Here is a 14,687-nt window from a genome sequence, read left to right as displayed (position 1 = left end):
TCCCATGGGTCTATGGCCCCAGCTGTCCCTGCACAATGGCTCCTCCACCTTGGGTCCTCCACCATGCTCAGAGCACTCTCAAGGTGCAGCTGTGTCCATGTCCCATCAGAGCAGAGGGGCTCTCTGCTCCCTGCCTGCAATGGCCAGGGGACAAACAGGCTGCAGTGTGGGCTCGTACACGAGCATCACCCAAACTCCTCCTTACCTCTGCCCTCCCAGCCTGGCCATGGCACCTTGCCCACAGCAGAAGCCTGAAGGAGCTTTTGGCAGTGCAACCCACATGCCCTGGTCCCATGCCTGCCCCTGCCATATCCCTCTCCACCTGCTCAAATCTGGGCTCCTGCTCCTGTCCTGCTTTCCCCTGGCACTTCCTGCTCTCCACAGGTCTCCAGGGGCCCTGTTTCTTCCGTACCTGCCTGCTCCTGCTCCCAGCCCCTGGGATCAGAGCATGTCCCTCCTACCTGGGAGGGGCTGGCACCCCCATAGCCCCCACCCTTGGCAGAGCCATCCCCTGGGACTGAGTGAGCCCCACACCTTGCCCAGCACTGCCCAGTGTCTGGTGCTGGTTCGCCCTCTCTCTGCGGTGCAGGTGCAGGCTGTGCCAGCACCACAGCTCCACAGCAGCTCTCCCTGCTCCAGGTGTGCCAGGAGGGATCCAGCGGACACTGAAGACTGGGACAGGACCGCTCCTGTGTCCCATCCATGCTCTCAATGGTGTGGCTCTGGGAGTGCTGCTCAGCCCTTGGCCCAGCTGCTCACAGGTCACCAGTGACCCAGAAAGGGAGCTGCGGATGTGTCAGCCATGGGCCATAAGCCCAGAACTGCCCCAGGAGTCTCCCCCAAGCTGAATTGTTCATGCCCAGCACTCCCACAGTCCTGGAAGTGTGCTGCCATGAGAAGGAGCAGCTTGGCTTGGCCAGCCTCCACTCCAGCAGGGTTTAAATCCCAGCCCATTGCCCAGAAGCACATTGACTGCAGCACAATGCTGGGCCACTGCACCCTTCTGGTGCTCCTGGCGCTGCTCGCCCTGGCCCAGCAGCACAGCCCCAGGGACCAGGGCACTGCCCTCACCCTCACTGCATCCCCTCACCGGGCCCTGCAGGGACATTGGACCCCCACTGCCCCGCCTGCCCCGCCCAAAGTGGGTGAGTGCCCAGTGGGGGCGAGCGGAGCCCCTTGGCCCCCCGGACTGTACTGCCTCTCCGACCATGGCTGCCCTGGTGCTGAGAAGTGCTGCCAGAACGGGAAGGTCTGGACCTGCCTCCTGCCCACCACAGGTACTGCTGCTCACCCCAAGGGATGCCAGCACGAGGATTGGGCAATGGGTGGGATGTGGGCTGGTGCCTGTGTTGGTGCCCCTGGCGGGGGTGTCCCTGCTCCCTGAGACATGGCTACATGGCTGCATGGAGCATCTCCCTCTGCAGAGAGCCCGGGCTACTGCCCCCGTGCTGGCAGTGCCATCGGGCCAAGCTGTGGGACGAGATGTCACAATGACACCACATGCCACTCGGGGCAGAAGTGCTGCACCCGCGGCTGCTGCACCCGCTGCGTGCTTGCTGAGCCAGGTGAGGTGTCCTGGGGATCCCCATGCCAGGCTGAGGATGCCCTGGGGCAGCCCCAGGGGTCTGCAGCCCCCATCACACTATAGGGGAGTCGTGGGCAGTGGGGCCAGGCTGGCTGCATGCCAGACCCTGAGCCTTCCCTCCAGCCAAACCTGGGTTCTGCCCATGGAAGCGTGCCCAGAGGAGAGCTGCTGCCTGCCCCAACCGCTGCACCGATGACCGGGACTGCCCTGGGGAGCACAAGTGCTGCTTCTCTGGCTGTGGGTTGGCCTGCACCCCTCCAGACACAGGTACAGCCCTTCCAGCCCTCTCTGATGCCCATGTCCAGCCCACCACTGCACTGGTGCTAGCCCATCTCCCCCCTGGCAGAGCCAATGTGTGCCTGGCCCTACTGCTGGACAAGCCACAGCGGCTGTGCCCGGCCAAGTGTGCAGCTGGTGGCATCCATCCAGGCCCCAGGGAGTGTGTGCCACTGGCTGCAGCTCCCAGTGCCACACGCCTGCCCTGGGCACAGCCCCAGCCCTCAGAGCTGGCCCTCAGGGTTGTGGGAAGGGATCCCCAGGCCCAGCTCCTCCGTTACGGGCGGGAGATGGCTCTGAGTGCGTGAAAGGCTGAACCCCCTCCTGACCCTTCCTCCTGCACCCCTCTCAGATTGCAACCAAAGCAAGGGTTGTCCTTCACCACTCCAGCTACCAGCTGAGCTGTGACTGGTCTCACTGGGTCAGACTGGTATGGGTGTGAGCTGGTGACTGAGGTCATCATGGTGCTTGGGGAAGGAAGATGGACGCGCAGGACAGGGACAGGATGGAAACCGAGGCTGCGCCAGGAGCGGGACTGGGGACAGAATCCCAGCACAGCTGCACTCTTCCCTGTCACCAGGGAGCCACCGTGCCACAGCGAAGCCCGGCGTGTGCCCCATGGTGCTGCGGGGCTCCTTGGGGCCCTGCCTGGAGCGGTGTGACACTGACAGTGACTGCACTGGGGACGACAAGTGCTGCACCACTGGCTGTGGTCACATCTGCAAACCACCCACCAAGGGTAAACCATCGGCACCCTGTGGGGCCAAGACCCCTGTGCCCCCTCCCTATCTGTCACCGTGACCCTCCGGGGGGCAATGGGAAGCTGGGGACTGAGCTGCTGTCCAATGGGGCAGGAGCTCAGTGAGGAGCTCACCCTGCAGGCAGGGCAGCTCCTCCACCCTGGAGGGGTGCCCTGAGCCCCTCACCCCTTTCTCTCTCCATATGTGCCAGCATGGCCAGGTCTCTGTCCCCTTGCAGCAGAGGGTGATCAGGCTGCCTCCTCCTGTGCCTGCAGGACAAGGACTGTCCCCTTGGCCAGAAGTGCTGCCTGCAGGGCTGCAGCTGCGTCTGCGTCCACCCACTGTGGGGTATAGTCCCCTCCAGCCTGCTGCCTCCTGGGTCCAGCCTGGAGGGGACAGAGGGGGGACAGGGTGGGAGCACTACAGGGCTCCCCATCCCTCAGAGAAGGAGCACTGAGGCATCCTCACTGACCACCTCACTTGCCTCTTCCAGGTACAGCGTAGCCATGGCCATGAAGGGCTGCACCAGGAGCTGCCATTTCAGGGTCATCCCCACCCCACTGTGATTGCACCCATGGGCTGAGCAGAGGTGCTGGTGCACCCCACACCTCTCCCTGCACTGGACCCTGTGCACTGGCAGGATGGCACCAGCGCTGACTCCGATGCTTCTGCTCAGGGTCCCTGGCACCCCCAGCCGTGCCATTAAGGGCTGCATGCTGCCTGCACTACCCATGGCCAAGATTCCTAGCAACCCCACATGAGGCAAAACCCTGCATCCACAGTGGCCCCAGCTACTCCACAGCACTGAGACAGAATAAACCATCCCACAGGCACCTCTGGTCTAGGTCACCATCCCTGTTCTGTGCTCTGCTTCCCGGAGGTGCTGGCAGCCTGGGCTGCGTGCAGGCAGGGAGGTGCAGGCAGCCATCCCTGCACGCAGGCGCTGCCCGAGGGCAGGGAGAGGGTCCCAGTTCCATGCAGGTGACTTCCAGCCATCATTGTTCCATGGTAACCATCCTGCTGGGCCTGGGGGCTGCATGATGTCCACTCACCAGTCATGGACTGGAAAACCAGTTCCCTCAGATTCCTTGTGCCAAGGAAGGGTTCATTAGCATCCCAGAGTGTCAAAACCTGGTGGGAACAGCAGTCACGGGTCAGGACAGATAGAGCACCCAGAAAAGAAAGGGGGCAGGGAGCATCACCCATGTGCCAGGGGCCACGGCAGGACCTGCTTACTCATGGTGCTGGATCCCAAGCAGTCCCATGCATGGAAGCTTCACTTGGCTGAGAAGCAGCACCATGGCAGTAGAGCTGTTAGAACCCCTCGTGCTGCCATGCCAGGACCAAGCCACGGGGTCTATCCACAGCCCCCACTCCAGGGAGCAGAGGGGTGAGTGAGGCTCAAAGGAAACCCAGAGTGGGAGTGGCAGCCAGCTCCAGCAAGGATGGGGTGGTGCAACATGGGGGACAGCAGTGCCTGACCCCATCTGGCCTTCCCAGCCCCACAGGTCACCATGACCCCAAAGCAGGGCTTGGGCAGAGATAAGCGGGATGGCTGGCGGGGCGCCGGCGGGTTCTGGGAACTGCCCCTCCTCCTGCCCCTCCTGCCCATAGCACAACCAGCTGCCACAGCAGGCAGCTCAACTTCAGCTGCCCTGGCACTTCAGGCGCCCCAGACTTTAAACCAAGCCCCAGCTCAGCTCCAGACATGCACAGCATCTCCAGCAGCACCATAAGCCCAGGAGTTTTCCTCCTCCTGGGCCTCCTCATACTCAGGGCAGAGCCGAGTGTAACACCAGAGAAGGGTGGTGAGTACCAGGAGTCAAACCCAGCAGCTGCCGGCACAGGCAGCCTGGGAGCAGCTCCTTGCATCCCGGCCCCCATGTCCCTGCCGTGTCCCCTCTGTCCCTGCCCAGCATATGCTGACAGGGACCATGTCCCAGCTGGCTGCAGCACCTGCACTGCAGCCCTGCTGCCTGGGGGACCCTGCCCCCACCCCAGGGTGCAGGGACATGTGTGCATGCCCTCAGCCCCGTGGGCACCCCCTGACCCCACGGGCACAGCAACTGTCAGCTCTCAGCCGTACCACGTGCAGCAGGGTCCCTGCTGCATCCTGGGCACAGACCCCTGCTGCCATCCCCCCGCCGGGGGACAGTGCCTGGGGCGGTGGTGCCCAGCTGCGGTGTGGCTCTGCCCACACAGAGACCACAGCCAGTGCCTCTTTGTTTGAACCAAGCAGCTGCTGTTTGCAGTGAAACTCCGGCAGCGTCTGTTTGCAGCCCAAACACCCGGCTGCTGGCAGAGGCAGCTCCCGCCGCAGCCCCAGCTGGCAGCAGGAGCTGGGCACAGGCGCCAGCTGGAGCTCGCCTGTACCAGAGGCAGGGCTGTCCCAGGTTTCCCAACATGGCCAAGAGGAGCACAGGGTGCCAAGAGGAGGAGGAGGAGAAGGAAGAGGAGGAGACGGCAGCAGTGAGGAGCGTGCTGCTTGCAGTGAGGATGCCTGTGGCAGCAGGATGCTCAGGAATAGATCCTGACCTCCAGCTGGTGCTGGCTTCACCCTGACAGGGCCAGTGACACTCCTCGTGGCACTTGCGAGGGCACACACGGGCCGTGCCGCCCCGCCCCATGACATGTCACGCTACACTGTGCCACACTGTGCTGTGCCATGCAGGTCTCGGTGTGGGGGTCCAGCAGCCCCAGGCCATGATGCAGAGAAGTCTCCAACTCCTGGGCTGCAGTCCCTGCTCCAGTTCCCTGCAGAGAGACCCACATCCTGCTTCCCCAGGGATGGAGGATGAGGGGCTCTGGCACTGTCCTGACATTGCCATCCCACCGCAGGGGACTCCCAGAAACCGGGGCGGTGTCCACGGGACTTCATGCGCTGCTTGCGCCTGGAGTCCCCACTCTGTGCCAATGACTCCAGCTGCCCCGCTGGGCTCAAGTGCTGCCACTGGGAGTGCCGGCTCCGCTGCATCCCCCCGGCAGCAGGTACGGCACCACGCTACAGCCGCTGACACGCCTCTGTCCCAGGGCAGCTGGCACCCCTCTCCCTGTCCCATTCCCTCTGCAACCCCCATTGCTATGGAGCAACCCCCTGTGCGCTGCTAGCAGCCTCCTGACTGCCACTGGGATGTGTGGATGGGATGGGACATAGGGAGGGGGGCAGCCAGGGTGAGGCAGAGGGGTCTGGCAGGGGCAGGTTTCCTGGTGCTGCCCTAGGACACTGCAGTGCAGCCTCACCTCTCGGCCCCTCGGCGCTGCAGAGAAGCCCGGTGCCTGCCCGGCAGCAGCCCCCGAGGGGCTCATTGCCCCCTGCTCCTTCCCCTGCTTGGAGGACAAGGACTGCCTGGGAGCGCAGAAGTGCTGCCCGCTGGGCTGCGGCTCTGCCTGCCTGGAGCCGGCGCAGGGTAAGGACTCGGCGGGGACGGCTGGGAGCCCCGGCTCGCCCCAGGGACCCTGTGTGCCACAGCTGTCTCCCTGACGCCCTGGCCCCTGGGGCAGCACACGGTGCTTTCCCTGCACCGGCAGCTCCTGACAGCTGCCGGGAAAACCCAACGCCGGGACGTGGCCGCAGGCACCAGGAATGTGCGGGTCATGGCAGGAACCAGGGACCCCCGGGGCAGGCAGGGCGCCAGCGGGGGATGCTGAATCGTCACACCCCTTCTGCCCTGTCAGACCAGCCCAAGCCCAGCGAGGGCCCCACGGTGCAGCCAGGACCATTCCGGGAGCGGTGCCGAGGCGACAGCGACTGCCCCGACGCGCAGAAATGCTGCAACAGCAGCTGTGGCCACCAGTGCCTGCCGAGAGTGCCGGCCGGTGAGGCAGGACAGGACAGGATGGGACAGGATGGGACAGGATGGGCAGTGAGGGCGGGGACATGGCTCAGAGACCGGGAATGACGCCGTGGGGCAGCAGCCACCATGGCACAGAGCTGTGGCACAAACGGGACCCCTCATCCCATGCTCACCAGGGTGGGTTCTGCCAGGTCTGGGGTGGGGACACACTGCAGAGCCCCCAGGTGGGCACTGGAGTGGGGAGGGAAGGGCACAGAGCAACCAGCCTCCGGTGAGGCCACCATCATGCTCTCATCCTGCTCCACGGTGCAGAGGACACCAGCCCTGCCCCAGTCACTCAAAGGCCACTGCAGCACCAGTGGGGATGCTTCAAGGACGAGGACTGTCCCCCGTCCCACGTGTGCTGTCACCAGCTGTGCAGCAGGCACTGTGTGGCAAACAGCCAAGGTGAGGGGGCTGGGAGCCCCATGTGCCCTGGTCGCCACGGCCGTGTCTCCAAGCAGTGGCACTGCAGCCACCCCACTCCATGCCTGCAGGGAAGGACGGGTTCTGCCCAGTCCGTGCCGGGCTGTTCCCCAGTTACGACTGCAGAGCCTGGTGCTGGCACGATGGCGAGTGCCCCCGCGAGGAGAAGTGCTGCCTCCGTGGCTGCGACTACGTCTGCCTGCCCCCGTCCCGAGGTGCCAGATACGGGCAGGGGTGTCCCCCAGCTCCAGGGACTGTGACACTGGGTGGGGAAGACCCGCTGTTGCTGCTTGCACTCCCAGCCCTGCTGCCTCCTGCCCCTAGAGAAACCAGGCATCTGCCCGCTGGCTGAGGAGGCTTCGCTGGCCCCGTGTGGCACCACCTGCACCAAGGACTGGCAGTGCCCAGGGGCTGAGAAGTGCTGCAGCAGCAGCAGATGTGGTTACGTGTGCTCAGCCCCCGAACCAGGTGAGGAGACGATCACTAGAACAGTGATTCCACCGGGAATGCTGTCAGAGCTCCTGGGCGCAGGATGTGGGACAGCGCTGCCACAGGGCAAGCACTCAGATCCCCGGGTCAGGGCACCCCGAGGCTGCACCAAAGGAGGTGCCTGCAATACAGGGTGGTCCCTCCTCCTGCTGTCTCTTCCTGTCCCTCTCAGAAAAACCCGGTGTGTGCCCAAAAGTGAGGCCACAACACGCATCGGAGCCGTGCACGGAGATGGACTCGTGCACCCACGACAGGGACTGCTCCCGGCAGGAGAAGTGCTGCTTCTCTGGCTGCGCCATGCGCTGCACCCGCCCTGCCCAAGGTGAGCGTGGCAGCCCGGTCACCAGCACGGGGGAGCGATGTGAGAGCGGGGCTGGGACCTCCGCCCTCACCCGAGTCCCCTCCTCTGGCAGAGCACGCCGGAGAATGCCCCCGGGCAGGGCCGTGCTGGGACCTGCGGCGCCGGCGCGGGAGCCAGTGCCTGGATGACAGTGTCTGCCGGCGAGAGGAGAAGTGCTGTGACACCGGCTGTGGCCGGGAGTGCGTGGCCGTGCCCAGAGGTAGAAGGCATAGCCTGCTCTGGGGGAGCTGGCCCCAGCCTCAGCCCCCCAAGGGCAGCCAGGTGACAGAAAGTTGGTGCCCCTGCAGACAGTGGGGACAAAGCTGATGGCCGGTGTGTGGAGGAGTGCCAGGCTGATTCACAGTGTCCCCGGGGGCAGCGGTGCACCAGCATCGGCTGTGGCCACGTCTGCATGGAGATCCCTGGAGGTGAGAACCAGCCAGGCCCTCTGGGAGACATGTGTGGCTGCCATGGAGTGCCCCATGGTGAGGTGCCCCAGGCCAGATGTGTCCCAGCTGGGTGATTACCTCGCAGGCAGAGTGGGAGTGTGCCCCATGCCCAGGGAGAGGGGCACGTGCTTGGACCTGTGCAACTTCGACGAGGAGTGTCCCTGGGGCCACAAGTGCTGCAGCAACGGCTGTGGCCACGTCTGCACGCCAGCCTCCCTGCAAGGTCAGCCCCTCACACCCGCCCAGCCCAGCAGGGACAGAGCCCGGGTCCCCTTGGCACCCACCCTGGGGCATTCCTGGCCCTTCATCCCCAATGAGCACCCCTCACCATGACCACACTGGAACCCTGAGCTGGGTCTGCCAAGGTGGCTGTACCTGTGGGGGTCTCACACCCTCCACAGATATGATCTGCCCCCATCCTTCTTTCCATGCCTCCCCCCTTTTCTGTGCAAGTGATGAGCACACACAGCCTCAGCTTAGTCACCAGGTGATCATTCTCCCCTCCCCACAGAGCGTGACACTGTGGCTGTGCCCCAGCCCAGTGCTCAGCGGTGCTCAGAGGAGTGTGAGGCCGACTCACAGTGTCCCTGGGGACAGAGGTGCACCCGCACCTCCTGCGGCCGTGTCTGCATGGACGCTCCTGGAGGTGAGGCACAGGAGACCCAGTGTTGCCCCAGGAGACATGGGCTGTCTCAGCCAGGTGGTCCATGGCAGGGTGCTCTGCTCTGCAGGCAGAGGTGGAGTGTGCCCCATGCCTGGGGGCGGTGGGACCTGCCTGGACCTGTGCAGCCTCGATGAGGAGTGTCCCTGGGGCCACAAGTGCTGCAGCAACGGCTGTGGCCACGTCTGCACACGGGTGCCTGGTGGTAAGGAGGCCTATGGCCATCGTAAGGGGGCCAGCACCAGGGCTAGCACCAGGTCATGCAGGGTGCCAGCTGACCTGTATGAAGGGCACAGCCCTCAGCATGCTCCCAGCTCAGCATCACTGTGAGGCCAGTTCCCACTGCTGCCCCATTGCTCTGCTCCCAGCAGACGCATTTGCAGGGAGAGGGGATTTGAAGTGATGCAGAGTGGGATGGAGCTCTCATGGAGCTGGCCAGCACGGCCACTGGTCCCTCACTCCTGCAGCCTTATTGCTCCCTAAAAGCATATCCTCCTTTTCAGATGCTGTGTGATGGGAGAGCAGTTCCTCTGCAGCAGGAAGCTAGGGGACATGGGACAGTCATGAGTCCCAGCTGGCCTCTCCCCTCCCCACCACCTCCAGCAATAAAGACTGTGCTTGACTGCCCCCAGATGCCCCATGTGGTCCTGGAGTGGCCTTGAAATCACCTGAGGCCTTCAGGGCTAGGAGGTTCAGCCGCAGTTGGTGCCACAGGACCAGTGAAGCAGTGCAGACACACAGACCCGGCTCAGGGCGGGGGGGGACAGGCACCACCCCAGGCATCCATCGAGGCAGGAGCTGTTCCTCCTCCATTCAGTGGCTTCAGCTCCCAGTCAGGTCATGTCGGCAGCTTGAAGGCTTGGTTGGGCTGGGAGCCCATCCGTGGCAAGGGGAGCTGCAGGGTGGTGGCTGGGTGAGCCCTGCCGTGCCATGCTGCTGGAGGCACCCACCGCCCGGTCCCCATGAGGGACGAGTGCCCAGAGGGACGGGCACTGTCTGCTCCTGCCAGCACAGGCAGGAAGGACCAGACCCAGACGTGCTCATCCAGGGACCCGTCCTTGTATTGTCACAGTCCAAGGGGAGGGACAGGCTCCTCGGCTCAGGCACCAGGCATAGGAGGGGGCATCCACGCTGTCAGGGGCACATGTCCCTGTCCTTAGGCCAGTGAGCATCCCAGGCAAGCCACAGCCCCCAGCATGGCTACCCAGGCCCACAGCCCTCATTGCCACCAGCCCCATGGTCTCCCTGTAGGGTCGGGGATATGGCCACCAGCAGCAGCTTCCCCCAGGCAGGGGCTGTGCAGAAGCCACCACCTCCTGGGCCAGCACTGCCAGGCACCTGGAACTGAGAGCTGGGGCATCAGGAGAGGGGCCAGGAGCAGCTGCCATCTGTGGCCCATGGCCCACAGCACATTGCTAGTTACTGACGTGGGAACAGGCCTGGAAGCACTCGCCCTTGGTCTCAAAGTTGTTCCTGTTGCCGCCGCAGCCGCCGTAGATGAACTCCTCACACTGCTGGCTGGAGGCATTGAAGAAGAAGCGGCGGAAGAGCGCCTTGCAGTTCCCACAGACTGAGGGCAGGTAGCAGAAATCTGCACGATCCAAAGGGGACAGGCTGAGCCAGGGCAGGGGGGGACACATCACCACGCTCAGCACTCTCACGCCCTCAGCCCTGCACAGTTCTGGTTCCTTTTTACTGCCATACCCTTCGTGCCAGCACACAGCCCTGCACCACCTTCCTACAGCCCCACACACCAGTAGCTTCCCCACAGCACAGGGTGGTGACCCCCAGGGTCTGCAAGACCCATCAAGAGCTCAGGAACACCCCAGGGACCTCCCTTCCCAGTTTGCTACCCCATGCCAGCCAACACCCCTCCTGTCACCCACCCTTGTGAATGCCACGCTGCCACTCCAGAGCCCCAACCACCACGGAGTCCTCACCCAACACTGGCTCCTGGCATGTGTAGCCACACTTGCTGGGACAGCACTTGGTGGCTCCGTGGCAGTCGGCATCACGGGTGCAGCGTGAACAGGAGGCACCCATGTGGCAGGAGCCACAGTCCTTGTCCAGCAGGTCCTCCACCTCTGGGATGTGGTAGCAGTACCCAGGCTTTGCTGCAGGACACAGTGGCCAGGACGCTGCTGAGAGGCACACAGCAGGGGCCGCAGCAGCCCCCCAGTGCCCCGGCGTCAGACCCCAAGCTCCCACAGTCCCACACTTGTAGGCACCTGGCAGCATGTGGGGCAGTGGGAAGCACTGGGCAACAGTGGCACTCAGAGGATCCCCATTCCCAGGCCATGACCTGGCCACACTCACCCATCCCCAGTTCCTTTTGTCCAGGTGTGTGCGGGGCCGGGCTGGACCGCTTGGCTAGGGGGAGCAGGGCAGCCAGGAGGAGAAGACAACCAGGTGGCAGCTCCATGGTGCCCTGGATGGCCAGGTCTGGCCTCGGGTGTGGTGGGCTGGGATTTAAGGTGTGCAGGCGGGGCGGAGGGAGCAGGGCTGGTGCCTAAACCAAGCTAATACCTGCCATGCAGGTAATGAGCCACACCCGGGCAGGGCCTGGTCTCCCTGGTGGCATCCTGGCCACAGCCCTCGAGCTGGGGGGACCGGTAGGACAGGACAGCTGTGCAGGCACAGCCCTCAGGGAGCCCAGCCGGGTGGCAGCAGCATGCCCAGGCTGGGCTGGGGCAGCACCAGCAGCTTCCGTAGCCTCCTGGGGATAAGCCTGTGCTGGGGACAGACGTGGGAAGGTTGGCACCGGCCTCTCCATTGCCAGGGATCATGACAGTGCCATGCCAGGGCATGGAAAGCTGCCAGCTCTGGCGCAGCCATCAGCCAGGGAAGGGCTGGGGCACAGCACACTGCAGCACCACTCTCCCTGTGGTGCAAGTCCTGAGGAAAAGCTGTGCCAGAGGTGTATCCCTTCATCGCTTTCTCCAATGCTTCTTCACGTCTGACAGAGAGCATCCCGGGCAGGACGGACCCATGCACAGGGCTGAGCCTGTGGGTACCACCTCGCTGCCTACCATTGTGGCTGTGGAAGGCAGGTCCCGCTGATGCTCCCTTCCATTCCCATCCTGTCCCTTTGCCGCCTTCCTCATCACCCTCTCTCGGTTTGGGGCCGCCCCCTTCACCCACCCTGCTCCCGCGGAACACCAGTGCGGAGCCGTGTCCTGTGCCCGCCGGCAGCCCCCTGCTCCTGGCAGCAGGTTGGGGGTCCAGGGGCTGCATCGTGCCTGGGTGGCCCCCGGGGCTGGGACACGGCTCGCAGCCGGCTCAGCTTCCAGGCGAGGGGCCGGGCCCACGGCAGCGCAGGGCCCCGGGCGCTGAGCTGGGAGGCACCCGCACGTACCCGTGGGTGGGCGTGGGGTGAAACCTGCCAAAGGAGGGAGAAACACATTAAGATGTTCCCATTCAGCAAGAATAATTGTTATCCTAATTACTGCCGTAATTATTGTCCCAAGGGGGAAGCGGAGGGCGAGGAAAGCTCCGTGGGGAGGGGCCAGGAAAGTCGGAGTCGGGGTGGGGTTTGGAGAGCGATGCCACCCCCGCCCGCGCCCCCCGCCCACGCCCCACCGCAGCTTTTCCTGCCTCTCCCGCGAAGCCCCGGGATGAGGTCCTGGCAGTGTCCCCGGCTCGGGACACGGTGACGTGGCCAGTCCTGAGTAGGGGTGGGAGCAAATCCGGCGGGACGTGCCGGAGGCGGTCGGGGATTCAGAGTCAGGGTGGGCAATGGGAAAGATACCCTTACACAGGGACTTAGCGGCCACCCTCGGTGGCCACAGTGCCAAAATCCACCGAGGCTGAACTTTTCGTGCTGTCTCCCCGGGGAATCGCAGCGGCCGGGTGATCACTGGACGAACTGATGGCGTCTTCCAGAGCAGCCCCGCCTGTCGCTGCACCGGCAGTAACAGCATGGCCAGGCTGGGACAACACCACGGTGGATTCAGGGACGGTCCCAGCGATGAGAGGGGGCTGCTCCCAGGTAGATGTTGAGGTTTCACATGACAGAAAACCACTCCCAGAGGAGGACCTGTGTCGTACCCCCTTGTCCTGCCCTGACACCAGGGACCCGCAGGGCAAGCAATGGGTGCAGCCATGAGGGCAGAGCCACCAGCCAGACCTCCTCTATGGGAAAGCAGTGACCGGGGTACCCAGGGAACACCCAGGAATGTGGCACCTCCCAGGAATGCGGCAGCCAGCAGGGACAGAGACAGAGGCGGCGCTGTGCCACGGGGATGATGTTCCTGGCCAGGCCAGGAGCGGTGCCGAGGGGCTGAGCAGGAGCACAGGGAGCCTGGACTGCACACACACGTGTCCACACCTGGCTCCCACGTGTGCACACACACTCATACACGTGCAGAGTGCGTGAACCCTCCTGCCTCTCCCAGGGACAGGCACTCCCGGAAGGGACTGTCAGGGAAAGCCCCGGCAGCTCCGGTGGCGTCCTTGCGACACTCTGCAGTGCCCAGTGCGGCCAATCCCATGAAGGGGCAGAGGCAGCTTGAGCACCGTGTGACGGGAATCTGAGCACCCACCCAGCCTGCGGCAAGGACACGGGACCCGTTGCTCCAGCCTTGCAGTCCTGGTGCCCACACAGAGCCCCCACCCCCTGTCCCCAGCAGCAGGACCCCGTGGCCCTGGACCTTTCCTGGTCTCCAGGTGTTGGGCCAGCTGGGCAGCGGCTGGGCAGGGCCGAGGGGCTGGTGGCAGCGTGGGGCTGTGGACCGTGTCCGGTCACAGGACGTCCCTCGGGAACCAGTGATTGTTCCCAGAGGCAGAACAATGCCCGGAGAGCTGCCAGGGCACCACGGGCTGCTCCACAGCGCCCAGCCCGGGGAGCCTCCTCCACTGTTTCACCAGACCATCCCCAAGCGGGATCCCCCGGCCCTGTCCCGTACCTGTCTCCTGCAGCCGGGAGTTGCACTGGCTGCTCTTGTCTTGTGGCACAGTGCGGCTCTCTTGGGGCTGCACGGAGCCCAGCACCAAGCAGCAGCACCTTCCTGCCTCCCGCGAGGCTTGTCCAGCCCAGCTGCCCAAAGGAGGGAGGGGACGGGAGGGTTCACGCTCGGATGGAGCTTGTCAGGTGCTGGGGCATGGGCCAGGTCATGGGCATCAACCTTCTGCCCCAGGAGGATTTAAACCCCTGCCTGTGCCCAGAGAGGCAGCCCCCACGCTGCCCATCCATGCCATGCGGCTGCTGTCGCTGCTCCTGCTCCTGGGGCTCTGCTGCCTCTGGGCCCGGCTGGTCTCCCCAGGTGAGTGTGGGTGGGCACGGGTGGGCACGGGTGGGCACGGGTGGGCATAGGTGGATGCTCGAGCCAGTGGAACAGTGCTGCAGGAGGATTTGCAGCCATGGGCACAGAGACCACTGTGACCACGGCTGGGAGTGCAGCATCCCACCTGTGCCATCTCCCCTACATTTTTGCATGCTGCAGAAATGACCACCAAACCCCCCACAGCTCCCGGGGAGAGCTGTCTGGGGTCTCTGGAGCCCTCATCCCCAGGGTCCCACTGTGGGGCTGACAGATGTGCCCAGTCGTGCCTGAACACGGACTCCTGTCTTTCCCAGCATTCACCTAGCCCCCACCTGGACCTGGAACAAGGACCCAGTCTGTGCAGCCAACCGACACCAGACAGCCAGACAACAGCTGGACAGCTGGACAGCCAGCCATGGAGGGCTCCATCCACTGCTGGATAATCACCCCACCTCCCAATCCCACCTCAGCACCCTCAGCTCCGTGCTTACCATAGGGGTGTCTGTGCCCCCCACCCCCCAGTAAACCCAGTCTGTGATGAACAATGCCTGGCTCCTGCTGCATTCCTCTGCTGGTGAGCCCCCACCAGCTTCTGAGAGACCTTCAGTCCCTGTGGGAGGGATGGGG

The 14,687-nt window shown here is 64.5% G+C and overlaps 3 protein-coding genes across 3 annotated transcripts; 2 read left to right on the top strand and 1 right to left on the bottom strand.

Moving 5' to 3' along the window:
• The first annotated feature begins 982 nt into the window (after window positions 1-982).
• Window positions 983-3,410, top strand: LOC128796883 (WAP four-disulfide core domain protein 3-like). Its single transcript, XM_053958932.1, has 6 exons — window positions 983-1,277; window positions 1,425-1,565; window positions 1,709-1,852; window positions 2,442-2,658; window positions 2,747-2,769; window positions 2,854-3,410. The coding sequence occupies exons 1-6, from the start codon at window positions 983-985 to the stop codon at window positions 3,165-3,167; spliced, it is 1,134 nt and encodes a 377-aa protein (XP_053814907.1). The 3' UTR covers window positions 3,168-3,410.
• Window positions 3,411-4,263: 853 nt separating this feature from the next.
• On the top strand, window positions 4,264-9,416 carry LOC128796803 (SCO-spondin-like). The gene is made up of 14 exons (XM_053958811.1): window positions 4,264-4,409; window positions 5,440-5,589; window positions 5,865-6,008; window positions 6,277-6,417; window positions 6,708-6,842; window positions 6,932-7,075; window positions 7,185-7,328; window positions 7,522-7,671; window positions 7,763-7,909; window positions 7,998-8,117; window positions 8,224-8,361; window positions 8,650-8,784; window positions 8,870-9,004; window positions 9,303-9,416. Exons 1-14 carry the CDS (start codon window positions 4,310-4,312, stop codon window positions 9,311-9,313), a joined length of 1,794 nt encoding a protein of 597 aa, XP_053814786.1. The 5' UTR covers window positions 4,264-4,309; the 3' UTR covers window positions 9,314-9,416.
• A 438-nt stretch (window positions 9,417-9,854) lies between these two features.
• SPINT4 (serine peptidase inhibitor, Kunitz type 4) lies at window positions 9,855-11,197 on the bottom strand. Its single transcript, XM_053958862.1, has 3 exons — window positions 11,116-11,197; window positions 10,740-10,913; window positions 9,855-10,390 (listed from the first exon to the last, which is right to left on the bottom strand). Exons 1-3 carry the CDS (start codon window positions 11,117-11,119, stop codon window positions 10,215-10,217), a joined length of 354 nt encoding a protein of 117 aa, XP_053814837.1. The 5' UTR covers window positions 11,120-11,197; the 3' UTR covers window positions 9,855-10,214.
• Between the last annotated feature and the right edge of the window lie 3,490 nt (window positions 11,198-14,687).

This window comes from Vidua chalybeata, chromosome 17, assembly GCF_026979565.1.
Source record: "Vidua chalybeata isolate OUT-0048 chromosome 17, bVidCha1 merged haplotype, whole genome shotgun sequence".
Lineage (NCBI taxonomy): Eukaryota > Metazoa > Chordata > Aves > Passeriformes > Viduidae > Vidua > Vidua chalybeata.
This window is presented reverse-complemented; position numbering and strand designations above follow the sequence as displayed.

Coding starts and splice junctions, on each gene's coding strand:
- LOC128796883 (XM_053958932.1), top strand. CDS start 983: ATGCTGGGCCACTGCACCCTTCTGGTGCTCCTGGCGCTGCTCGCCCTG. Junction 1,853..2,441: donor CTGCACCCCTCCAGACACAG/GTACAGCCCTTC, acceptor CCCTGTCACCAG/GGAGCCACCGTGCCACAGCG. Junction 2,770..2,853: donor AGCTCCTCCACCCTGGAGGG/GTGCCCTGAGCC, acceptor GAGGGTGATCAG/GCTGCCTCCTCCTGTGCCTG.
- LOC128796803 (XM_053958811.1), top strand. CDS start 4,310: ATGCACAGCATCTCCAGCAGCACCATAAGCCCAGGAGTTTTCCTCCTC. Junction 6,843..6,931: donor CTGTGTGGCAAACAGCCAAG/GTGAGGGGGCTG, acceptor CCATGCCTGCAG/GGAAGGACGGGTTCTGCCCA. Junction 7,329..7,521: donor GTGCTCAGCCCCCGAACCAG/GTGAGGAGACGA, acceptor TGTCCCTCTCAG/AAAAACCCGGTGTGTGCCCA.
- SPINT4 (XM_053958862.1), bottom strand. Junction 10,391..10,739: donor ATGCCAGGAGCCAGTGTTGG/GTGAGGACTCCG, acceptor TGGATCGTGCAG/ATTTCTGCTACCTGCCCTCA.